The 26,215-nt window shown below is 36.4% G+C and overlaps 1 protein-coding gene across 1 annotated transcript; it reads right to left on the reverse strand.

The window, feature by feature from the left end:
• Positions 1–959: 959 nt before the first annotated feature.
• LOC136847264 (dihydrolipoyl dehydrogenase, mitochondrial) lies at positions 960–25,638 on the reverse strand. The gene is made up of 9 exons (XM_067118787.1): positions 25,492–25,638; positions 17,899–18,045; positions 17,627–17,764; positions 15,177–15,293; positions 7,877–8,107; positions 7,474–7,686; positions 6,964–7,109; positions 4,718–4,907; positions 960–1,671 (listed from the first exon to the last, which is right to left on the reverse strand). The coding sequence occupies exons 1-9, from the start codon at positions 25,534–25,536 to the stop codon at positions 1,378–1,380; spliced, it is 1,521 nt and encodes a 506-aa protein (XP_066974888.1). The 5' UTR covers positions 25,537–25,638; the 3' UTR covers positions 960–1,377.
• Positions 25,639–26,215: the final 577 nt, after the last annotated feature.

Below are 26,215 nucleotides of genomic sequence, written 5' to 3' on the forward strand. Positions count from 1 at the left end.
GTCTGTAACTACAAGGAGAAAGCTTGTCATAGGCCTAGCAGGTCTGGAGTGGCAAGAGTGCATGAAGTCTCTTCAAACATCCATGATGGAAAAAAATGGGGAACAATGCTGTATGTGTCAATAAAAGTGATGACTGGAGGCACAACCACCAACTGAAGAGCAAGCTTGGCTGTGAGACTGAGAATGACTACAACCCTTGCTACTCAGTGACTCAGTTAAAGAAACAACAAAGAATGATGAATTTCATCTTCAAGATCACAGCCATGGAGGCATTGGAGGTCTCAAGTTTCTAGGCTAAGAATCCAGGTTAGAAATAACAACACTGGGGCCTATAACCACCATTGAAGCACTGAGGCAAAAGCCACTGATATAGCAAAAATAACAAAAATCAGGAAAAATTTAGTGCATAAAATAGTTAACTTTTAAAACTGCAAAACTAAGAAACTAAATGGGTAAAAACAAACAATAACCCCAGTAAACACTGCAAGAAGACTGAATAAAAACTAGAAAAAAGGGAACAATGTAAAATAACAATACTGTAGATAAGAAGTAGAAAAAGTGAAATAGTAAATACTCACCTTAATCCCATAGAGGACAGGCCACAAATGTTAGCTCCACACTATACACTTAAAAAGACAAAATTACCTATTAAAATTAAAATAAAGTTGCCACTGATTGAACAGAAAGAAAGCAGTGAAGTGTAAAATAAAAATATTGGCACAAAGGCCTTCCTCTGAAAGGCAACCATGTTGGTCTCACTTTGCAGGGAAAATGTGCACTACAGGCCTCTCCAACTAGAATGGTATGAGATGGTGTTACTAGGTATTCACTTCATAGAAATAAAGCAACATATGATTGAAACAGTTATAATGAAACATCTAAGTAATAATAAAAACTTTCTCTGAAAAGGGTAGTGTCATTGAAACCACCAAATAATAAGTTAAAATAAAACTACTTAATACTTTACTTAGAAATTAATATACTCTCGAGTACTTACATCTTGTCCACCGACTTGACAATTTTTATGCACAACTATATACAATTTAAAGTAAAGCATGCCCATTACATGTTTTATCCAGTAAACACTATATACCCTACAAGGTTCACTGTTTAATAAAAATTATTAAATAAAAAATAAAATCCTGCACTATCTTTAGGCTGAAAGTCTTCATTAACAAGTAAAAACTTTGTAATGACAGAATAAGGTACAAATTATGTTTGAAGTACTGTACAGCTCAGCAGTGAAAAGTGATTGTTGTTTAAAATTCAGTAACAACTTTTATGCTCTCCAAAATTTATGAGTTTTTGTAAAGTCAAAATCATATATCTATAAATACCAAGTATCTTAAAGAACGGAGACACTGTCAACATTCAATATTAAAAGTTGATTGGTTTGCCAAAATATGCCGCCAAATTTGCTTCTCTGAAAGCTTCTGAGCAAGTAGGATGTGCATGACAAACTCTCGCAACATCTTCACAGCTAGCTCCATACTCCATGGCAAGTGCAGCCTCGTTGATCATTTCTCCTGCACCTGGGCCAATGATGTGTGAGCCAAGCATGCGGTCGGTGTGCTTATCAGCAAGGATCTTCACAAGACCATCTGTGTCATTGTTGCATTTTGCTCGAGAATTTGCTGCAAAGGGGAATTTTCCAACAGTATACTCCACACCCTGAAAATATATTTTAACATTAGATTAATGTTTTCATAGAATCCCTTACTTACAGTCCCATTTTGTCACAAAATGTCCCATACATAATTTCTCCAAAACAATAATTCATGTATGCATACAGCATTTTTGGGTAGACCCACAGGTTCCAGCTATCAGTCCACCTCATACCTAGAGTTACTGTATCCTTCACAGTGAGATTGTGGGACAGAGTTTGCATGACAAAATTCATTTAAAAAAAAATCACATTTTTCACACCAACCAAACCTTTACTTATGGTGACAAGACTCAATTCAGTAAGTGGGAGGGGGATATAATTGTTGAAAGTCTCAGACCAAACTGAAATAAAGGGCATAAAGAGTTCTAATCCACCAGCTTCAAAAGCCACATCATATGAATGTCTGAGGTTTCTTTTGAAAACAGTTGGTTCTGACAACAATACGTCATCCACTGTGCTTTGTACTGGATTCTTCTTATTGAAGATAGCTAGTAGGATGCTGAAATATGATTCAAGAAATCAAGACTTACTGCCCTATTAGAACTTCAGTCCTGAAATATTGATATATTCGTACCATGGAAGGATGTACTTGCTGTGGTGGCTGTTGGATTATGGTTATGATGCCTACAGAAGATGTAATGAAAAGCACCCTTCTCAAAACTAGTGGAGAACACACATTACCTTCTACATATTGGTTTACAAGTCCTCCACCCAGCTAGCCAGGTATTTCTGACACTCATATGATATGCTACTTCCATTCCAATTTCAACTAACTGGTCAATTACTTCTCTTTTTTTTTCTATTCTTGACAAATAATTTCAACCCAACAACATACACAGCACGTGAAGTCTGGCAGTCTTTTGAATGCCTGTAGTAGGTAAACTGCAAAAATTGTGCAATAGCTAGGTCTAATTTTTCTACACCACAACACAGATGTGTAACATTATTTTACTCCAAGTTTTGATAAAGTTAATATCCTTACTAAATTGCGATTATCACAATTGTGTGATTTGTACCCATATTTAAACTAACGATATCCAAATGGGGGCAGTACTGTCAATGCACATCATGTGGGGCACTATTAAAACGTGTTTGCAGCATCCCTTCATCCTCTAGCTGCATCTACTTTTTAGCCTTTCTTCCATCTTGCTGTCCAACATCCCTTAACTGTTGCTTTTTTTTGCTCCAAATGTAAGATTTCCTTCCAGTTCCACTTACAGATCTTTGTACTTTATTTACTTTATTTTTTGGATGTCTTTATCTCGCTATCCAACCACAGCAACTCCCTCTTTTCACTGTCTGAGTGCTCTCTGGCTGAAAGTGCTCCAATCGTTGGCTTGACAGCTCAAATTTCCGTTGGCTTGACAGCTCAAATTTCATTTATCAGCCAATTAAACAAAAATCTATGAAAGCCTAAGATATCATTCAAAAGTTTTATATCTGATTTTGTTATTCTAACAAAACACTTTATATTCTTATTATTTAATATACATTTGTGTACAGAAAAATACTGACACCACAAAAATCAAGATCATCTGAACATGTGATGAAAAGGGATGAGGAACAGTTGGTCAGAAAAGTAACAGATATGGAAGTAGCAAGATGCAGACCAGTAGGAAACTCAAGGAAATGGAAAAAAGCCATAGATGAAGACAGACTTAATAGATATTCCAGTGGACAGAGCACAGGACAGGAGAGAGAGGAGAGATAGAGAACTCATTCCATGTCTTACTCCACAAAGAGGAAAGATGAAGAAAGAATGCTTATGACAACGATAGTGATGATGATGGTGATATGACCATACCTATACTGACTCCCTTAGAATTATGATGCCTTCCTTATCAAGACATGCCTCCATTTCCTTTTGGCTTGTCAAATTACAATACATATATCACAATTAAATGTGCTATTAAGAAACAAAAAAATCAAAATCCAATGCATAATTTATATATAAATCATTTACTCAAGCCTTATGTTTGCCGAATCATTTCATTTGCATCTTGGTACGAAACAGCTTTGCAATCTCTCAAGGGGAGAAATTCACAAACACTTTCATAGCCCTTTAAGAAATGACCTAAAAATTGGTGCTAATACATGTACAATAATTCATTCAATAGTTAAAGATTTAACTGTCTTTTTAACTAATTTATTTAAATACAAGGAATGTAAAGAGAAACTCAAAAAACAAAAACAGGTTTTGACGTAGGAAAAACCTATTTTTGGTAGCCGCTGTTGAGTCCTCAAGGAGTTACCCCTTCATCGAGCACTGGCACACCATGGAAGGGTAACTCCTTGAGGACGTAACAGCGACTACACTATAAAAAATACATCTATGTACTGTAAACTATGTATCTACCTGATGGGTGACATTGATGTGCACAATACCATTGTCTAAATTAAGCTAAAACAACAAGCTGTGGCAGAAATCTTTCACTATTTCTGTAGCATTTTATCATAACCACCTTATTTTCTAGTGGAATAGAACTATGCTTAGTAAGACTCACTATGAACTTTCTTACGAGCCATGGGACTAATTATTAAAAAGACAAAGTCATTGTCAACAAGGAACTGCAAATAACACATACCAAAGTATAAATCTTGAATTTGCTGCCATGCAGCCAAAGGTCATATACTTCAACAATACTTTTTATATTTTTAAACTTTTAAATAGTTTGATGTGTACACAGTATATTAGTGTACAAGTATATTACCTTATACATTTCAACATTGCTTTTTCTGTGATTTGGTACTTTTCTACAGATTTTTGTATAGCTGTATGTCATGTAAATAAGACAATATTTTCAAAATCTTTAATCTTTTAAATGATTTTATACTGTATAGTATACTATTTAATTCAACTTTTTTATGTGATTTGGAACTTTTTATTCATTTTTGTATGTTTATATCATTCTAACTTTTGTTGCTGACTGATGTAAAGAAATGGACATCAACGTCATTTGATCTGATTTTTCTTCATCATTTTGAACTTAAAACAGCTGAAACTTCAAACAACATTAAATAGATACTTATCAAACAAAGTTACTACTATACCTCTGCTTTGAGATCCTCTTCTGTCTTGCCAATCCATGCAACTTCTGGGTGTGTGTAAATTACTGATGGAACACAGTTATAATCTATATGTACAGGACCACCAGCCATACCCTCAACACAAACAATGCCCTCATCTTCTGCTTTATGTGCCAACATTGGCCCATGAATACAGTCACCAATGGCATAAACACTGAAAAAGTTAAGAAAACAATAACATGAGGAAAAGCTATGAGACATCAATCACCTTTTTAATTCTACTTACATTTATACAAATAATGCTACAGTACCTGGTTCTAAGCCCACGTCTACATGCATCTGCTGTTTCTTGTGTTTTTTGTTCCTAATGTGATAACTAAGTCTTGTTTAATAAACATAATTATCTTATCTCTTACATTTTTCCCTTGATCTATTCCTTCTAATTAACAGATTGATAATAAGTTTTTGTTCCTGTTACTTGTATTATATATACTTTTTATGTTATCTTTAATTTACTTTATTTCCTTAATCTTGGATACACTTTATAAAGTAACTGGTAATACCGAAAATAACTGGATCACTAAAAATATCAAAATACTAAATCAATTCTTGAAAGTCAGATAATTTTATGCCATCTTCTTTTGATTCTGGTAATCTGTAAGCTGTACTGCCACATGAGGACCTTATTAGAAGCACTGTTGTCATATATTACATGCACAGATTCTTATTTAGAAGTATACTATAAAAATAAAATTACTATTGATAAAATTAAATGTTAAAATACTATAATTTTGTATTAAATTTGATAACAGACTTTACAGACAAAACACTGCTAATTTACACTTATATTTTCACAAGTCTAAATTTTCACATACAGTATTAATCTCTTAGAAGGTAGGCTCAGATATAAAAATATATAACATAAATGATCTAATATCATTAAATAATGGAAACATATTTGATGTTAATTCAATACAGTATATCCTCAAGTATTTGAAGTTTCTAATACTAATACAGACCCTTATAAAACAGGACCCTTCTCAAATGATGATATTAAAATTATTGATAATAAATTTCTAACTATAGTTTATGACAAAAGAGATTTTAAAAGCATCTTTATTAACAATGCCTTAGCATCTTAATTACAACTGTGATGTAAAACTACAACCATGACATAATTACCTCCTTATTGAAGACAATTAAAACTGCTATTATATAATAGCAAATGCAAAATTTATTGAAACTGATAGAAATCTAATTAAATTTATGCTTGGGAATTTCAATATCATTATCAATAAAATCTGTATTTTTAAAAAATATCTCTGTACAGTTTCTCTTTCAAGTTATTAAAAAAAAGCATTTTATTAAAGAATATGTTAGGTTATTAATGCTTATATGTATGGTGTTATATTTGCAGTTAGGGTTATGTTGGTTGCATCAGTTATGAACATGCAGACATTGTAAAATAATTTCTTGAAGCATTTTAACAATAATGGTAGTATTTATGAAGCAATTCCATTGTTTTATGTATTAAACAATTCAAATGATTTATAGCACATTCTGTACAAGGGAGGTCATGTGTATGTAGGTTACACATTCAAATGCTAATATCCTACAGAGTGCAATACACTATTTTTTATAGAGGATTTAAATCATATATTCTTACTGATACATAAAAGGGTAATTATGATGCTTTTCTAGTTTGAGCTGATGTATCTATTTACATATCATCCAGAAGCCTGGTGTATTTGGAGTTCAAAAAATTAAAGTTTTGCAATTTGGAAAAATCTGGATTATTTTAATACTGTATTTTCTAACTGTTTTCAGGTCAACTAGGGGAATTCCTCAGGAAACGATAATCGACTGCTCTGGCCATCTGTTGCTAGGTGTGCATGTGTACTTCATATAGTATCTATTGTGGACAGTAATTTCACAAAACGTGATTAATGTCTAATACGAAATAAATGATGATAAATTTCTAAGACCAATAAAATTTTATGCATTTTAAGCATATCTGTCTCAGATACGCAGTTATTACTCTGGGTTCTCTAAAGTAACAGAGGTTCTGCCTCAAAATGCAACATATTCTAAGTACATCTGACAAAACTACCACTGGTTTCAGACAAGTATGTTCACTGCTTTAAAATACTAAACCCCAAAATAGAAAACCTCTTCAAAGTAGCTTGTATAGTCTGGCAACGTGCCTTAAAAGTAAACACATTCCTCCACTGTATCATATTTCTACGACTGTACCTGTCAACCTTACTCACTTAGGGATGACTGTCTGGAAACGCTGATTGACTGGTATACGGCCTTTATTATCCTTTTCAATGCCCAGTTCTTCTAAGCCTAGATTAGTAGTGTAAGGTCGGCGACCAACACATACCAACAGTGTATCACATTCCAAATCTTCTTTCTGTTAATAAAAGAAAAACCACACCATAGGTGTTGATATACTTTTAAAATAAACATTCATGTCAAAATTAATCATAAAAAGATATTTTCAAAATATGGCTTTAACTATATGAACTTTCAAAACAAACCTTTGACTCAAAAGACACTTTGTGATTAGCAATCCCATCACTTAGAAACATCTAAAGTCTTTAGTATTACACATAGTAAGAAATTCTGCACAAAACCTAACCTGGAAGTTTCATCTTTTAACTTAGAAAGTCAAGTAATAGAACAATACTTCAACCAAAGTTTTAAAAAGTTATCTAAGTGCTAACATATAAAACTCAGGAATCTACACCAAACACTGGATACAGATCGTTACCCACCTTGGCATTTTTTACTCCTTCCACACTGACAATAACTTTGTCGCCTTGTCTTGTTGCACTTAGTACCTTAGTACCGAGCTTAAATTTCATTCCTTGTTTGGTTAAGATCCTTTGAAAGTTCTTAGAAATTTCTCCGTCAATGCCTATTCCACCAATGGTTCCAAGAAATTCCACAGCAGTTACCTGAGCACCGAGACGTGACCAAACTGATCCCTGTAGTAAGTGGTGTACAGAAAGCAATTAATCTTAAAATCATTGAAACAAATATGTTTTTAATCTCAAAATCATTGAAACATATTTTTTTCATATCTAAAAATTAACAAAGCATTTAAGATTCACAAATAATCAGCAGCGTACACACCAAAAAAAAAACGATAACAGGAGATAAATAAAAATAATATACCAGTTCCAAACCAATGACACCAGCTCCAATAAGGATCATCTTCTCAGGCACTTTAGCGAGTTTCAGGGCCCCTGTTGATGAAACAATCACTTCCTCATCCACTTCAATACCTGGGAAAGGTGTCACTTCCGAGCCAGTAGCAATGAGAATATTTTTTGTTTTTACAACATCTGTTGTGTTGTCTTCCTTTATGACCGAAACCTCATTGGGGCTAACGATTTTTCCATGACCCTGTGCAAAAATAATGCAATGTCTCAACTAACAAATATACAATTTTATAAAAACAACACCATTGTGTTTTGATACAAACCAATTACCTCACTATAGCCTGTTAGGCATCCAATCTAATCCACATACACCCTTCAGAATATAAAAGAGTACTTTCACCTGGCTGAATTATATCCAGACTTCCAAGTGCCTCTGATAGGAATTGTATTTATTACAAAATCAACCATGTGGGCATTTTCACAAGACAGGACAAAGTAGACTTTCCCAGGGGTAAACAGAGTAGCAACAGACAAAAGTCTTAGGATGGTCAGTCAGGGAGGAACCACCTACTTAGTGTTGAATGAGCCAGATAAATCACATGCAACACAGCACACTTTTGCCTGCAAGTGGCTGGCCTGAAAGATGTTGCATCATTAATGGATAAGAAAGAATCCAACTTAAATGGGATTTTCCGACTTGATGAAGCTGTTGTTGCAATGGTGAACAAAATATCTAGATAATGGGCAAACTTAATATAAAATGAGCTCCTAGTACGGCTGGAAAAAGTCACTGTAGCAGTCACGATTCTTGGAAGATGGTTCCTTGATAATAATATGGCTTGGGGAAGCGTGACCCTCTGACTGGACTACAACTACACTAGAGCCCATGAAGTTGAAGAGGGTGGCCTTGGGTAGCTAGGCTTGGAAGCAGATGTTTTTGAACCTAAGAGGATGCTACAGCAAATCTGTTGGAATAGTAAATACAAGAGCTGGTACAGCCAGAAGCTCTTACATAACTTACTTATACTGTCATTCTCTGTTGACCCTGCTATTTCTTCCAGGCTATAGAGGGATGAAGAAATTTGTTTTTATTTAGCATTTCCCAACGTTTTGTAGAGAGAGAGAGAGAGAGAGAGAGTGGGTGTGTGTGTGTGTGTAATTTGTCGTTGTAGTGGTTCGGTTGTTGGAGTTCGTTTACAGCGCTGTCTGTCTGTCTGTCTGTCTGTCTGTCGGGAGTTTTTCGGTTTTGAAGTCTTGGGCAGTTGAGTCAAACCTTGAAAGTGGGCCAGGGAGTTCGTCTAGTTTTGTATTAATGGTTCATGTGTCTCTTCTTTTTTTCGTTCGTTGTTGGTGGAGGGTCGGTTTTAAGTTTTGTTTGTGGTTTTTGTGTGCTGTGATTGGCGACCGTGGACCTTTATCCATCTCCAGCAACCGAAGATCAGGGTGAGTGTTGTGTGTTGTTTTGTTTGTGGGTTAGAATTCCGCCACATAATATTTGGCGCCCAGCGTGGGAGGGCAGCTGGTATTGCAGCTGCAGTTGAGATGGTGGCTGGTAGTGTGACTGAAAGAAGGATGGAAGAGGAACTGGTGAGGTTGAGAGAGGAGAATCGTGGTTGAGGGGTGAGAATGAGATTGAGGAGTCAGTTGGAGGAGATGGGAATGCTAAAGTGCGAAGAAGAAATGAAGGGAGATGAAAAGAGTCAGAAAGAGGTGGATAAAAAGTTGGAGGAATGATGAAGGTGTGGAAGAAATAGTGAAAGGTATGTTCAGGGTTTTTTTTGGAGAAGGGGCTGTTGGAGGCAGGTTCTCTGGAATGTGTGAAGGGCAAAGAGAAAAGAAAGGAGGAAGAAGTGAATGGAGCGTGAGTGATGAAAGTGATGTGGAAATAGGAAGTAGAAACAGAGAATGAAAGGCAGGAGTGAGAAAGGGAATGAAAAGCAAGGGGAAGGAACAGAGGGAAAGTAAGGATAAGTCAGGGGAAGAAAAAAAGGGGAAGAGAAGGGAAGGGAAAGGAGGGGTGGTAAGAAGGGTAAGGAAGTGGGAAAGGCAGGAAAGAAGGGAGGTGAAGGCAGTAGTGATAGTGAGGTGGATGGAGGAGTGGATAAAAGTGGATAAAAAGGGGGAAGAGGAGTGTAATGAGTAAGATGAATGTAAGTCTTGAGAAGTGGACTCTTTGTATTCGGAAGAGGGTATGAAAGGACAGAGGTGAAAGTAGCCCAGTGAGAGTGAAAGTGAGAAAGAAGTGAGAAAGGCTATGTATGTGAGGAGGTACCCCGGTGTGAAGGTATAATGAGTATGGAAGTAGGGATGTGCATGATTTCTTTAGGGAGTATGCAAAAGGTTTTGTCAGGATAAGTATGGGAAGTAAAGAGAGTGTGGGCACGAGAGGTAGGGAGAATATTTGACTGGGTTTTACTTGATATGTATAGGGTTATTATGAGTGTGGAGATGTTGAGTATGACAAGGTGAAAGCTAGACTAGTTGAGCAAAGGCGTATGAAAGCAGTGTTAAGTATAAGAGGAAGAATGAATTTGATGAGGCAAGAATGAAAGCTGGGGAAACCTTGTCATTTGTGCTTGTAGGCTGGAGACGTTGGCAGGAAGAAGTTTGGGGATGATGGGATAGATGAATGTAAGGAGTTAGTATGCGGAGTTTGTTGGGGACAGTGCCAGATGGAGTTAGAGAATTTGTGAACTTGAAGCGGAAGGAGAGAAGAAAAAGATGGGCCGAATGAAAGGTTGACTTGGGGAGAAATTTTGGAAATTGTAGAAGATTATGAAGCTTGACAGGGTTATAAAGAGAGCAGAAGTGTAAGTGTAAGGGCTGGGGTAGATGAGAGAGTACCAGGTTTGGAAGCTTTAGGGATGCAGTGTTGAGGGGCCCAATGAGAATGGCCGATAGTGTAATAGATAAGTGTAAGAGCAAGTAATGTGGAGGTGCCAGTGAGGATGAATGGTAGGTTTGTAAGGAACAGGTTGGACGGGTTAGGGATAGTAGTGTACAAAGGGGAAGGTCAATGAGTGGAAGTCGGCGAAGTGTTTTAGATGTGGAAAGGAAGGACATACAAAAGAATGAGTGTAGAGTGGGCTTTGGGGCGTGTTTGGTGTGGGCAACCGGGACATTTAGTAAGGAGTGTACGAAAGATAGGGGTTAAATGCTACAGGTGCGGACAGGTGGGTCATATTGCTAATGGTTGTAGGGGTACCCAGTGAATGTAATATGTGGCAACTGTGGTAGAATGGGCATTATGCGAGAATGTGTTCAGAACCGAGAGAAGCGAAGTGTGAATGTGGAATGGAAGGCATGTATCAAGTGTATGTAGATGAAGAGGGTGACTGTGACAGTGAATTCGGAAACTGAGTGTGAAGGGGTTCAAATGGGTGGATCCCCAGGATGCAAGCGGTGCGTGTGATGCATGCGTGAGGGTTGTTGCATGAGGAGGTTTTGCTGGAAAGACGAGTGCATGAAACAATTGTTTTGATAGAGTATGGTAGGAAGCGTAAGAAAGGGGAAGAGCGTAGAAAGTAAACTGAATGGTCGTAAGTTGTGTGATAGGAGTGTAAGTGCAAAGTGGAAATGAGTGATAAAAGTGTGTATCACGGATGAATGGGAAGGTATGGATAGGGCATTATAGCATATGCGGGTTTGATATAACTGGGTTGACTGAGCGTGTAGGGGTTAGTGAGCGGTTGGAGGTGAGCGAAAGTGTAAGAGTAAAGAAGCGTAGCAGTGATGGTGCAGTGATTGAAAGCATGAATGAATCGTTGCCAGAATTGGAAAAGGTCAATGAGCGAATGGGATGGGTTAGTTGAAGAATTGGGAGGTATTTGGGAACGAGTTAGAGGGTATAGATGAGATTGTGGATGAAATTGAGGTGGTAATAGTGAAGAAGATGGCGTGAATCTGAGAGGAGAATGAAGGAGATGATGTGAGTTTGAGCGTTGCTAGAAGAGAGTGATTCTGAGAGAATGATTGCGTGCCAGCGAGCAGCGATCTAGAGGACCTGCTAGTGAGCATCCGTGGGTGTTGCGTGGCGATTTGAAAGAGGTGTGAAAAGGTGTTGGTTGGGAAATGCTAAAAGGGGAAAAATATAGTGGGATGAAGAAATTTGTTTTTATTTAGCATTTCCCAACGTTTTAATGAGAGAGAGAGAGAGAGAGAGAGCGGCAGTGTAATTGTCGTTGTGAGTGGTTCGGTTGTTGGAGTTCGTTTACCTGTCTGTCTGTCTGTGGGGGTTTTTCGGTTTTGGGAAGTCTTGGGCAGTTGAGGTCAAACCTTGAAAGTGGACGGGAGTTCGTCTGGTTTTGTATTAATGGTTCATGTGTCTCTTCTTTTTTCGTTCGTTGTTGTTGGTGGAGGGTCAGTTTTTGTGGTTTTTGTGTGCTGTGATTGGCGACCGTGGACCTTTATCCAACTCCAGCAACCGAAGATCAGGGGTGAGTGTTGTGTGTTGTTTTGTTTGTGGGTTAGAATTCCTACAAGGCCAAATGCACCTACTTTGCCTTCCATTCCTGATGTGCTTGACATTGCTCCTTCTGCTACTATTGTTCTTGTTGAAATAGCAATATAAAGGACATCAGGAGTGGAAGATAAAGCAAGTAAACTTGGTGTGGAAATAGCAGGATTAGACAGATGTAGGGTTAAAAGAAAAACAGATGTAGGAACAGCCAGCACAGTAGAAACAGCAGTCAAGAGGGGACCAAAAGATATCAGTTATATAGCAAGCATGGCAAGCACTACAGGAACTGCTAACAAAACAAAGAAAAGTCAGAACAGTAGGCATGGTAACCTCAAGCACAACAGAGTCCCATCATAGACAACCAGTGTTTCAAGCACAGCTAAATGTCAAAGGAAAAACAGCTACAGCAGCAGGCACAGCATGAAAATGCGGCACAGTAGACATCACTGCAGTATCAACATTGAAGATAAAGCAGCTTAGCAGTCATAACTGGTAATCCAGTAGATCCTAGCACACAAAGTTGAGGCAATGATCTGGAAAAAATGATTCTGGGGAAACCAAACATAGACAAAAAGTCATCCTAAGCAGCAAGAGGAGAAAATCTGACATAATACCTCTGCAAACAAGCAAGTACATGTCTGGTAAATTGGGAGTGATATTAGAAGATCAGGCAACAGACAAGCAGGTACTGCAGCAGCCATTGGCAAGAAGGCCTTCCTTCAAGATCTCTCCCTTCTTACAGTGTAACCACTGTTCAACAGGTGCTATATAGCAGGTACGGGTCCATCTCCAGTGATGATAAACTCTACCTGGAAGCCCTGTTCATCTTTCAAAAAGCAAGGGTCTGTCTTAAAAATAATCCTAAATTGCCACAAAAACTATCACTGCTAAATTTAATACCTGCCTGCTTAGGCATACTTACAGTAAACTAAACACAACAGAAAAATAAGTGCATAATCACAACACTTAGTAAAAAGGAAATTCTCATAGCTCTGTTGTGAACACAAAAGACCTGCAAGCAACAAGGATAATTAATACTTTAAAGGGTCAAAGGCTCCCATACGTGAACAATGCTCTTAGCTCTACAGCCTCCTGTCTACAAACACTAGAATATAGTTTCCTGTGGACATTTAGACCATGAATAACAGCACTATATGACTGATGTGAAACACATCATTGTCATTCTCAGTAAGTTTAAAGTGGTTCAAAATATAACGGGTATAAAGACTTCTTGTTACTCATGATGGAATATACTCCCCCAGGGGGATGAAAAATCACTGGCTCTGTATCATGATCATTTATTGCTGCAGTGTGGGGTCTGCAGTGGGATGTTGAAGCCAACATTCTTTGGAAGCTTGAATTTCAAGTCAATGGCCCCTGTGTGCTTGTTCCATCTGAATAGGTTTCTTCTACTAAAATAATAATAATAATATCCATACCATATGTCAGCTAAGCACTTCTCAAACATGCCAACATTCTCTAATTTCCAATACTAAGACTTCTTTGTCAGGACATAAACTCAGCCATCTTCTCTTACCACAGAATCTGCAGAGAGAATGCCTAAAGGCTGGACCTACTAAGCTGTATATGATGGCATCCAATCCTGACACTTAAGCTCCAAAAATGCCATTACAGTACTATTTATGACTATTACTCTACAAGAACAGAACATTTCAGGCAGAAAAGCAGACTGGTTTTAAAATGAATATCACTATTTTTGCAAATGATGGCTGTCTTTTTGGCCCTGATGCACTAACCTATTACTCACAAAAGTGAGCAAACAGTATTCTAACATTAGGGAGGAAAATAAGGCAACCAATCTACATACTATTATTACAGTATTTTGCTTAACCACACTGCTGATTTAACATTTTCAACTTGCATAGGGCTGGCTAATCTACAAGATCAATCATTCTGATAAGAAAAAGAAAAGTACATTAACCTAGATATAAAACTAAGCTCTTCAATATTGTAATATATGACCAATCAACATCAAGGGAAGAGTAATATAGGTAAGGATAACATTAGTATACAGTATTTATATAAGCAGACTGGCTACATTAAAATATTTCATTGTGCAATAAATTGACATTAATACCCAACTACTGTGTTAACAAAATATTATAACTTAAACCATTAAAAATGATGATGATGAATATTATTCAGTTAAAGAATAAGGGATTAACTTGGCACAATATAAAAATTATATGTTAAGCAATGCAACTGGTACAATGACATTATTACATCACTGTAGTTACAATTTAAAAGTTTTCTATCAATGTTATTCTCATGGAAAGGCATCTTCACAGGGCAAATACAAAAAACAAATTATGAAAATCAGTAACAGTAAAAATCAACAAAATATTATAAATTGGTTGAAAGAATAAAAATTACACATATAGAATGAGAGAAAGAGTGAGTGCTTTAAATTGTGAATGCATGTAAACTCTTCTTTCTGATTGTCACTCTTATTTTCTTTGATTTTCTTAGTGTCATGCATACAGAAATCAAAGGCCATTTATTTAGTACCATCCTGAGCCACTTTGTTACTGAGAATACTGTTTTGCTGTCATATACAAATTATCCACAAAGGAGGCATTGAGAATATTTAACACTATGGTTTGGAATCCCGATACTGTATTTAATATCCGTAAAAGTGTTTCCTTAGCTTTCATGATACCCAGCGCTATCATGCTAAGGTGTGGAGGAGATACAGGATGCAGTTCTCTGACAATAGATTTCTCTCAAAAATCAAGAAAACATCTCAAAAGAAGTTTAAGCTTTCAATATTCCACAATATTACCTTTAAATTTTGAATGACAGAAAAAGAAGTAGCAGAGTCTGTCTTACTTACCTTAAGTCCAAGGACTTTATTATTTTTGAACAGATGTGCAATACCTCCAGTGAGAGATGAGACTGCTTTGTCTTTGGCAGCCATCAACTTTGGTAGATTAAGCTGGACATTATCCACCTAGGTATTAAGAATAAAATTGTCTATTAATGAAATTTCTTAAAAATGATAAAAAATTAATACTTTACCTGAAATTCAACACTAAAGTAAACCTTACAAGAAACATTACTTAGGAACTATACTTTTATAATACAAAACTTTTTTATATCTTTTATTCACATCTATTAATCATAGAGTAAATATGTCTAATACAGCATTAGTGTTTTTCCCAGGATCAGCACTATTTTGACTGTTAAGAAGACGGAGGCAGTCCCACTGCATCAGCACTCTCTTGATCATCAAGTCTGTATTAACAAATAACCTGACTTCTCATAGGAAATTTATGAGAGCCAGTGAGATCCATGGAGCTCGAAAGAGAGGACTTATATGATTCACGAGTTTGTATGAACAAAAGGTTATAAAAACATAATTTTCATTCAGAACCAATTAACCATTAATAGCTTTACTTTGTGTGAAAATGATCCTGTCACACACCCACTTGAAAGATCTTGAAAGAAGCAAGTACTACAGTATTTCTAATTTTCAAAGTAAAAGAGTGTGGTAGTCTCTGCATTCTATACAATTATCTAACAATGGATGACTGGTGGTGAAGGAACAGAGGCAGTCATATAACATCAACCATGGACTAGGAATGGATGATCGTTTTCAAGATTCTGCAGCTACTGTAATGACGGCATAGTGTTCAACCAGCTTGAAGTAGCTGACAAATATATTTTGCACCTATATAAGAGCCTTCATAAAGCAAAGAGGTTTATTTACATAATCTTACCAGCAGTTTACAGTGATGGCAATATGCCACTTTTTTTTTCAAAATACAGGCAGTCCCCGGTTTACGACGGGGGTTCCGTTTTTATGCCACATCGTAAACCGAAAATCGTTGTAAACCAAAAAATCATCAAAAATCCTAAGAAAACCTTACTTTTAATGCTTTGGGTGTATTGAAAACAATGTAAACTGCATTTGGAGCCATATTTCTTCCGTCGGATCAGTGTACGACGCGTCGTAACCCCGGAACGTGTGTCGTAAACAAGGAAATAAGTTTTGATGAATATATTTGAAAAGCGTCGTAAACTCAGAACATTGTAAGCCAGACCCATCGTAAACTGGGGACTGCCTGTACAGTGACAATAATCTTGCAATGACCAAGTCTGTGACATTATATACAAAAGATGTGACTGTAATTATGATGTCTACTTCCCCTCTCTAAGGAACAGTGATGTCATTGAGAAGTCAATCAGGGCTTTCTACAACTTCCTGCCCTCCTACAGTATGAGGACTGACAAAATAAGAGGGTGAGGTGGTGGAGAGCGAGGAGGTCGAGTCTGAGGACAAATAAGCATACACGCAATTCTTTCACTTGTTCCTAACTAAACTACCCACTCAGCTCTTCCACTAAAGAAGAGGACATCAAAGGTCCAAGTCATGGCAGCATGGACAAAAATGGAAGAAGCAAAGGGGAACACTGCCAAAACAGGGACCCAGGAATAGTTTTTGGGCAAGGCCAAATGCTCCAATAGGCTCCCCTGGCATTCAGCTACTTTGGCAAACCTGACTGAAACTTCAGACTGGTCCAGCATAGCATTGCAAGAGCAGAAGTGACTGGTATTGGCGGCTGGTTGATGAGAACACATACAGTATCTGCTGACGATACCTGTAACAGACAGACAGGAGGCATTGTCCACAATCCTTGATAAGGTACTTGCTCAACTGCTGTACTGGGCAGCAAGTTGAGAAACAGCCCCATTAGGGGATGCTAGAGTTGCTACAGAGAAATGTTTAATAAGACATAGGTGTAAAGTAAAATGTATCACCTTTCAACAACACCAACACAGTTTCCTTGGCCCACATCTGCATAGAGCCATACTTTGACCACTTGTCAAGGAACCAATCTGCACACTAATAGCAGGGCAACTTACTGGAATGAACCAAGCCTCTGCAAAACAAGTAAGACGGGAGAAATACAGAAAATCCAAATCTCTAATAACAAGGGTAGACAGTTCTACAGCAGTAGTGGAGATGCTGACATGACAGTGGCCACAGAAAAAGTGAGGGTATGCAAACAGTTGAGTGTTGGTTACTCGCTACACTTCCCCACCTGCCACCACTTAATGACCCTCTCAACAAGCTTCAATAATACTATGCCCAAGAATACTTATATATATAAGGAGAAAGTTTGTATTCTCATAGGAACAAATCACAACCTGATTAAAACTCATGTGATAAATCTATAAATCTTAATAAGATCTATTCCACTGTACATATTTCCTTTGAAATCTCTAGTATCCATTCAACATCTAACGCTAATCTAACAACAAATATGCAGTGTAACTTACTTCAATGCCACGTTCAAGAAAGTCTTTGCTCTTTGCCATATGATAGTAATGAGAATTGTTAAGGAGAGATTTGGATGGAATGCATCCAACATTAAGACATGTTCCACCATATGTTGGATTCTTCTCTACACACACAGTCTGTGGATAAGATATGAAATTTGCTACAAATTCTTCAAAAACAAGGTCACATACTGTAACAATTTAACAGTTTAAAAGCGAACAAAATATTGTATGAAACACAAAACAAAAAGAAACTACCATTATTTCCTTACTTTCATGCCTAACTGCGCTGCTTTGATGGCAGCAACATATCCTCCAGGTCCAGAACCGATAACAACCAAATCTGCTTCATGAGAAGCATGTCTCTTCTGGACTGTTGAGGAGCTTAAAGCAAGGATGGGTTTGCGTGCCACAGGTACCTGGAAAAGAGAATACATCAGTGTGTTATAACAATTTATAACAGCATACAAATTTAGGATCTTCAAAATTATCTAATTTGTCTTTAAGTTATAAACTAATTTCTCATGAATAACATGGCTTTTGGAATAAAACTGAGAGTAATGTGACTGCAAAGATTGTTAGCAATGGTTAAAGGTTACACTACTTGAAAGTTCCCTAGGGATTTGGTACTACTTTGCAGTCAACCGAACAATAGAAGCGATAAGGTGAATTCTTAAATTTAAGCTGCCACGCGAGTGGAGAAGTATAGCATTGTAAGTTATTTATATGAAACTGCCAATTTGTAGGGTTTGGTTGGTATCCTAGTAAAAGTAAAATATAAAAGATTAGCACTTAAAATACAATTATCACATTTTCACAATATTATATGGTTCATAAACTAACACTAAAGCTTCTATTATAAATATTCAAACATCCCATTACATACACAAGAAAGGTCTGTCCAACCACAAAAGTAAATAGTGGTAACAAGATTATCACCTCCCCCAACAACAGTGTGTCACGAAATTTCAGCACACCACCAAAGTCATCTGAATCTGTTCCATGATACACAGTTGGAAAGGAATAATAAACTTATATGAATAAACCAACTTAAATGACATACTGTTTGTCAACCATGCTTTATATACATGTACTGAAGTCACTCATTTCTTGGAAGAGCTAGCTGTGACTACTGTGCACAATGCCCCTCAAAAAGTGCTTGTCAAAATAAACAGCCATTCTGAGTTCTTACGACATACAGAGGCACAATTACTACTAAAGTAAACTCTTCCTAAGAACTGTACGGATAAATATAAACATCCAAGCATACAAGATGTATGCTGAATAGAACATACATGCAAACTCATGTCAACAAAATATGATAATGACCTAGCCTATAGTAGCTTTACTAAAACCAGCATGAATTCATGAAAGGATTAAAAGTAAATTATTGGCAAAAATTGTCTACACCTTAGTGTAACATTTCAAGATGTTAAGCTGCAAATTACTTATACACTGTACATACAATGAATAGGCTACTGTGACTAGTAAAAGGTACTGCCTGTATTTCCCTTATAAAATAACTTAACTGTTTTACAATTAATCTTCTAAAAACTAGAAGTCCAAACTGACTAACCTCAAATGAAACTTTCCTAAACATTTGAATACCATTTATGAGTCATATCAGGTAAAAGGTTTTGTAAGACCAGTGACTACCCAGGTACAATGACCTGATGGCCTTTGCCAAAGGTATATCCATATGAAAGATAAAAATTTGTTTACTTGTAGAAATGAATATATTGCATGAAATTCATTAAACTGCTACTGAGTGAATCACTTGATCTCTTAAGTTACACAACTGAAAGCATAACTGAACTTGTACATACTTCTAATATGAAATATAAGCATGTTTCATGACATCATGTTAACAATGTATAAATTTTCTTTTTCTGAAAATTCGCAAAACTAAATTCCTAATATTACTTATATAATCACATTCGCATACATACATAAACACCTATACAGTCACAGTCCAACAACACAAACAACTCTGAGCAGGTATCACTGTGCTGCATTCAGTGTTGAGCCCTTTGCTGTTTATCATTACATTACTATTATTATTATATTGTCATTATCCAGAAGACAAACCCTATTCATATGGAACTAGCCTACAGGGGCCACTGACCTGAAATTCAAGCTTCCAAAGTATATGGTGTTCATTTGAAAAAAGTAACAGAGGGTAATATAAAATGGAGAGGTCAGTTAACAAATTAATAGATACATAGATAAAAATATAAGTAAATATTTAAAAAAAAAAAAAAGGAAAATAGCTTCTGGGCAGTAGTGTACTATGGAAAGAGCTACAAAAGTGCAAAAAAGAGCATCACTGGGGGCTACTAGCAGCAGAATCTAAGGAAGGCGTGATGGAACTGTTTAGAAAGAGGGGAAAGTGGAATGGAGAGAAGACTGAAAATAATGGAATCATAAAAAATTTAAGAAGGAAAGACAATGAAAAAGTAGTCAGGAAAGTGGCTGCTGTTGGAAAGGGAATGGGGCCAAACTCTTTACTGTATGCTAAAAGTAACAGATGGTTTCACATGAGATGTCCAGGGTTCAAAACATACTTAGAGATTTTAGATTCTCAAAAAGCATTACAGGAGCAGATGTAGACGAGAGGAGAGCTGAGAACCCTGATGTGAAGCAAGAGTTGAAAAAGCAACAAAAAGAGTACAGGTTGACCATCACTAATCCGGCAATCAGTAGTCCGGAACAATCAGTAATCCGGCACAAATTTCGGCTAGAGTAATTTCCAATGTTTCATTAATTTTCAATTTCCCAGTAAACTCGCTCTTCGCTCATGGCTGCTTAAATTTCATGGCGCAGTGTGCTGCATCAACAAACTGGTAGCTAGCCTACGATTATACTGAACTCTATTGCATATTAACAGTATTATACAAACATCAACATAACAAATGGCATCTTTTTCATGGATCTTTTAAAAAGTTATGCTTTACTGTGTTTCCAATTGTATTATAAATTGCGATCAATGTTTTGTTTGGGAATCGGTGCTACGGTGTTTTATTTTGCGCATTTAACTAAGTTCAAAGCGCTTTTTCTTACTTCTAGTTAAGTAAATGAATATGGATACTTTATTTATTTGAAATGAGGATATTTTTCGTTATACAAAGTGTTTTAAGTCAGAAATATAGCAAATGTCTCGTTGTGAAACTAATTTAGCTATTTTTTCGTTATGTACTTGGCGTTCTCGAGAATCGCGACTGGCGTTTTGGGGAATGTTTGTTTTGTGTGAAAAAATCAAGATTCCGTTCGCTATTTTTCTCTTGATTTCATCATAATACAAACTTTATGTATTTATCTTTTTATCAGCGATGAAATCAGTAGTAATTTGTATTCTTTCATGTAGTAGTTTTGATTAAAATACATACTCTCAGTTTTATTTACGGTCGAGTTTCATCCCCTTTGCCGATGCACGATAATTTATAGTCACTGGCAGCTTTAACATTGTTTTCTCAGCTTCAGCTACAACTTGCAGCTTAAAGTTACTGTAGCAGTATATTTCCTGCTGATCTTTTCTCCCAAATAAAGGGTATAGTGTAAAAAATATATCAGTCCTATTGTACAATACGCAACATCATTTGTAACATAACTACAGTAATTGTATTACCGTACGATGGATTTGAAATACAAGCACAACAGTTGTTATCCGATACGATTATTAGCAAACAACAGTTTCCCGTTCGGTTGTTTTATGGCTGTATGCATTTATGCAAAAGTATAACGTTACTAACAATACTTTTATCATTCTCTTTACTTTTTAACTAGCAGATGGAATAAAGAGATGGAGGAAAAGAGTTGGTCTATTGTAAGTTGGTCTCTCTACGCTGCCTGCACCTGCATGAAATCTAAAAATATTTTTCCTAAATATTTTTACGGTATTAATTATTGCTAACCCCATCGTAAACTCGAAATATCGTGAAATTCTAATTATCGTAACTCGAGCACTACCTGTATTTGACAATTGTCTTTTCTTCATTAACCAACTTGTACTGATTTATAGGATACTTTAATTCTAAGATGAGGTGCTTAGCTACTGGGTTTGATGCATTCTAGCTAACAAATGGTTAATCCGGCACCCTCCAGGTCCCAATGATGCCGGATTAGTGATGGTCAACCTGTACTAAATTCTCTTCTGTTGCTTTTTCAACATGGATGAAACTGAAGAGAGAGCTACCCTACACAGCAGAAGCAAGGGCTTTTATATGGAAAATGGACATATTGAAAATGTGAAACAAAGAATATCCATTTTCATGGTCCATGTAAAGTGGAAATGTACTATGAATGAGAAATTAATCAAGCATTACAACGTTCGCGGACTCACGCATTCGCTGGTTTCTCATGGGAACATATCTAGCCATCATTTGGAAAATTCGCCCATTCGCGGTATTTTCTTGAGAAATATTCACTATTACTGTATTTTCATATAATTTTCATGAATAAATGCACTTTTGTGATAAAACTATTAAAATATTCAGGTATAAGCATTTTTACAGGGCTTTTCTGTGTTTAAGCTATCAAAATGGGCAGTTCTAAATGTTTTTAGAGGTTTTAAGCATTCATAGATTTGACCCCATTCGCGGGGGTGTGGGGCGCATCCCAGCGAATCTGAGAGTTCACTGTATACTGAGGTTGAAAAAACAAAAGAGTCCCCAGAGCTCAATGACTAAGCTGGTTGGGACAATGTAAAAAAAATACAATTTCATTTTGAAAAAAGGCGATTTAGAATTTTTAAATTGCTAGTCCAACTCCTGTATGTATAACGTCAAGTTATCTTTCTTCCCTCTTGTAAACACTGCATTTGAAATTTAAAACACATGAGCAGTAATTACTGACCCCCCAACACCAGGTAATTGTTGTACTAAAGTTGAACAGAGAAGAAAATTTCCCCCAAAAATGAAAACTTCAACACTTCAATACATAAGCAAGAACGATTAATGATAATCACTTATAAATTGTACAGTACTGGAAATTCAGACCTCAGCGAAAGATTATATGGCGACAGACAATAGATACAGGACCTTTCAATAGGCAGTCTTGTTTCCAATTAGTACTGTTCTTGAAAATTGTAATGTCATTCATAATGACAGTCACTACTCCCCCTCACTCTTCCCCTCGTTCTTACTCTATAGGCAAGCAATGCTACTTTTTTACTTATTGTATGTCTACAACAAGTATGAAAAATTTACAATCCTAAGCTACTACTGTACCAAGCTGGTTTGGTAACTACCAGCTTACATGTAAAATGGGTGTCATGTTTGGTACTAGCCCCTTGGGTAATTGAACATAAAGAACATAAACAAAAGTGATAAACATAAACAAATGGCAGTAAGTATTCCATATGGCGACTGACAAGAACCATGCCGCAGTAGTTTTATCATAAAAATATAACCTATCCTACTTACTTTTACGTCCAAGACAAACAAATACTTCGATATAATAAATATATCAAATATGGTAGGGTTACAACTTAAAAAATATATAAGCAGTTTCCTCTAACTTTTACTAAAACAAATACACAGATAATGACTAACTTAAAATACTGACTTACATTTAGCTAACAGGCCCGAGACAGAAGCTAGCCTAAACAGCCTACAGATTCAGAACCTAACTTGAAATCTGATACCATTCTCTTCCCCTCTGTCATAGCATTCATTTCACTATGATTAACAACCCATGCTACTTAGCTCAATGGCACTCTAAAAAACATGCCAGGATAGGTTGGTGGAGCTCTAAGTGATACGTTACTACCTTAAAGAATGATTACAAATGCCTACAGTTGGCTCAATTCACCTGTCCACCCATGGTTGATGATGTGGCACATGCGTATAAGTAGCTCATGATTGGCTGATCATCAACGTTTCCTGTATCATTGGGTTATTATGATAAGTAATCTTCAGTAATATATTTGAATGTATATACAGTATATACAAGAACCCTCACATCTTATATAAATGATACACATGCCAATTTGTATTGATAATATACCTATACAAGCACAAGAAAGATGAGCAATTTTCAAACAGTCTATCCATATCATACACAAATGAATACTGTCATGGTCTTTCAATAATGATGCTTCAACTCACTGGTATAGCCCATGTTACAGGTACCCCTATAATTCAAACTTTATACTGTACTATGTATAATTTCATTGCATGCATATAAAGATAACTTTATTATCATATCAATGTTATATTCACATCTGTAAACAGGAAAAATAACATTTAATGATGTTCACTGCTAGAACACGAAGCACTGACAAATGAACGATAGGCTTATTCCAGATATTTTATTTTACTGGCCTTCTTTTACGCACACTACCATTCCAAATTAATCAAAATTACTTGCTTATTTTAGCCATTATTTATTCAATCTATCTAAGCATTGTTCAATTGGCTTACATTTGAAAAAACATACCTTGGTTAGTCTTTCATGATGTATACAGGACTATGTCATCAACACACAAAGGATGGTGGCAACTCTTTTGCCTGATAAGTTACAGTATTTCGCAAAATACTCCCGAGACTGCCGAACCACTGAGCTATTATAACGATTTGTATGCTTAAGAAAAAATTATGTACATATGGAAATTATTCTGAAAAGAAAGCTGCAATACCATTGCCATGCAATAGCAAATGTCCCATCTTCAGTGGCTGTTCCTTTCACCTAGGCTACCCCAGACAGCCTCATAGAAAACAATATTTCATGCTATCTTGAGTATTAAGCTACTTGTGTAAATTACATGCAAGAAGTTATTAAAATACCTTTTACTTGCACTTACATAACCAGAGGTCATTTTATTTACCTATACAGTAATGAGATAAAGCACAATTATTGAAAACCCAATGTTAATTTATGTTTCCCCTGTGTTGAGTGTCTGTTACAAGGTCATCTTTTGTGCGCTTGCATAATTATAGTACCAATATAAATCGGCATCTTACTGATCTATATTTACTGCCTTTCGCTTATATTTTTTTTACATTTATACCTTTTGTTTGTGTTTACCATAGTTAGTCTTCTGCTTATAATTTTACATTCATCCCCAAGGGGCTGTTACTAAACACGGCGCCCATTTTGCACGTAAACTGATAGTCACCAAACCAGAGGAGTGCGATAGCAGTCTTCAGTTTTAACAATGTATATCTGAAGGGGTAAAGGTTATTTGTATCTGTAAGCAAGCAGATGCATTAGCCTACTGTAGAAACAGTTTGCATCTTTATCTCAGTAAGCCTACGATATCAGAAGTGCTGATTTCAGCCAGTTGAGAGGCAGACTAGCTGAGCGTATTGTCGCATCTACCTAAAACTTACGTTGGTGACAGTTCAGATAGAATGAAAGACGACGACTACAGCCTAGTCAATCAACCTGACCTTGAGGCCTATGGAATGAACCTTATTAAAAGGTCTACGTTTAAACCACAACTTTGCGATACCTATTTAAGTTCTGCTGAGGGTATATATTCCTAAGCTAATAGTATATATTCCTAAGCTAATTACTAGGGTAACCTACGCGACACAAAACGGCAACGAAACTGTCCGATTAGGCTGTACGGTAGGCCTGGCATTGGCCTAGCCTAAAACTCTACTGATGTTAAAGTTTAAACACAAGCTAAACACGAGAAAATTTCAGGTTCGATGTGACTTATATACCCTGAGATATGACGAGGTGCTAAGTAAATCAATCGATTAACCAGTTGTCAGCGTAGATTAGTATCCACAAGTAACCAAGGAAGATGTTACAGCACCGGTCTACCATTTGCATTCCACGAACCTGAAGATATTTCCAAGCCGCGCCCGCTTATTATTACAAAGCTCTATTACCTCCAGGGTATTCACAAAGTCAGTTACCTTTGCAGCATGGGATAATCGGGTCCACACAGTTGTTTGCATCATTTTGCCGTCTTTCCGTCAGTCAGCTGTTTCGTCGTCGGTCCCCTTTGCCAGTTCCTAAACTGAGGCCGCCGTCATCATCCCTCATGTAATCATAATATTAGCGTTACAAAACTACATTCTTTTAAATATTCTATCTTAAAAATTTATATAAATGTATTAAAAAATCTTATTTTCCCGACTGAAATTCAGAAAACCTTTTAAATAGCCAATGGGTAAAAGTAAATCAAGCGCTTAAGGGTTTTTATGTAACGCCATCTAAGTAAAATTAAATCATGAGTGCTTTGGTAATAATAGGCATTTTCTTACTGTTCTTGTGAATATTTTGCTTTCTCACCCGACACCGATTTATGTCATTTTAGGTTGCCGATAAAGAGAATGTAAGCTACATACCGCGCTTTTTTGCAGATATAAAACTAAATGAATAAAAGACCTGAATTTTAAGAGAATAATAAGAACGAATTATTTTACCCTGAGGCGTTTTCAATTTATCTGTTATGTTATCTTGAAATGCTCTAAATAACCTAGCTTTTCCGACCAAAAGGTGCGTTTCGCAATACTTTTCAGAATTTATACTCGATCTATCTAGACATTCCAAACACGTGATCAGTTTATAAATAAAAAATCATTTGGCGGTCATATGTAATATTATTTCATGCTGAACACAATACAGTAATTTTAT

The sequence above is a fragment of the Macrobrachium rosenbergii genome, chromosome 2 (assembly GCF_040412425.1).
Source record: "Macrobrachium rosenbergii isolate ZJJX-2024 chromosome 2, ASM4041242v1, whole genome shotgun sequence".
Taxonomy (NCBI): Eukaryota; Metazoa; Arthropoda; class Malacostraca; order Decapoda; family Palaemonidae; genus Macrobrachium; species Macrobrachium rosenbergii.

Coding starts and splice junctions, on each gene's coding strand:
- LOC136847264 (XM_067118787.1), bottom strand. CDS start 25,536: ATGATGCAAACAACTGTGTGGACCCGATTATCCCATGCTGCAAAG. Junction 18,046..25,491: donor GATTATCCCATGCTGCAAAG/GTAACTGACTTT, acceptor TCTCTTTTCCAG/GTACCTGTGGCACGCAAACC. Junction 1,672..4,717: donor AAGAGGATCTCAAAGCAGAG/GTATAGTAGTAA, acceptor ATATATTTTCAG/GGTGTGGAGTATACTGTTGG.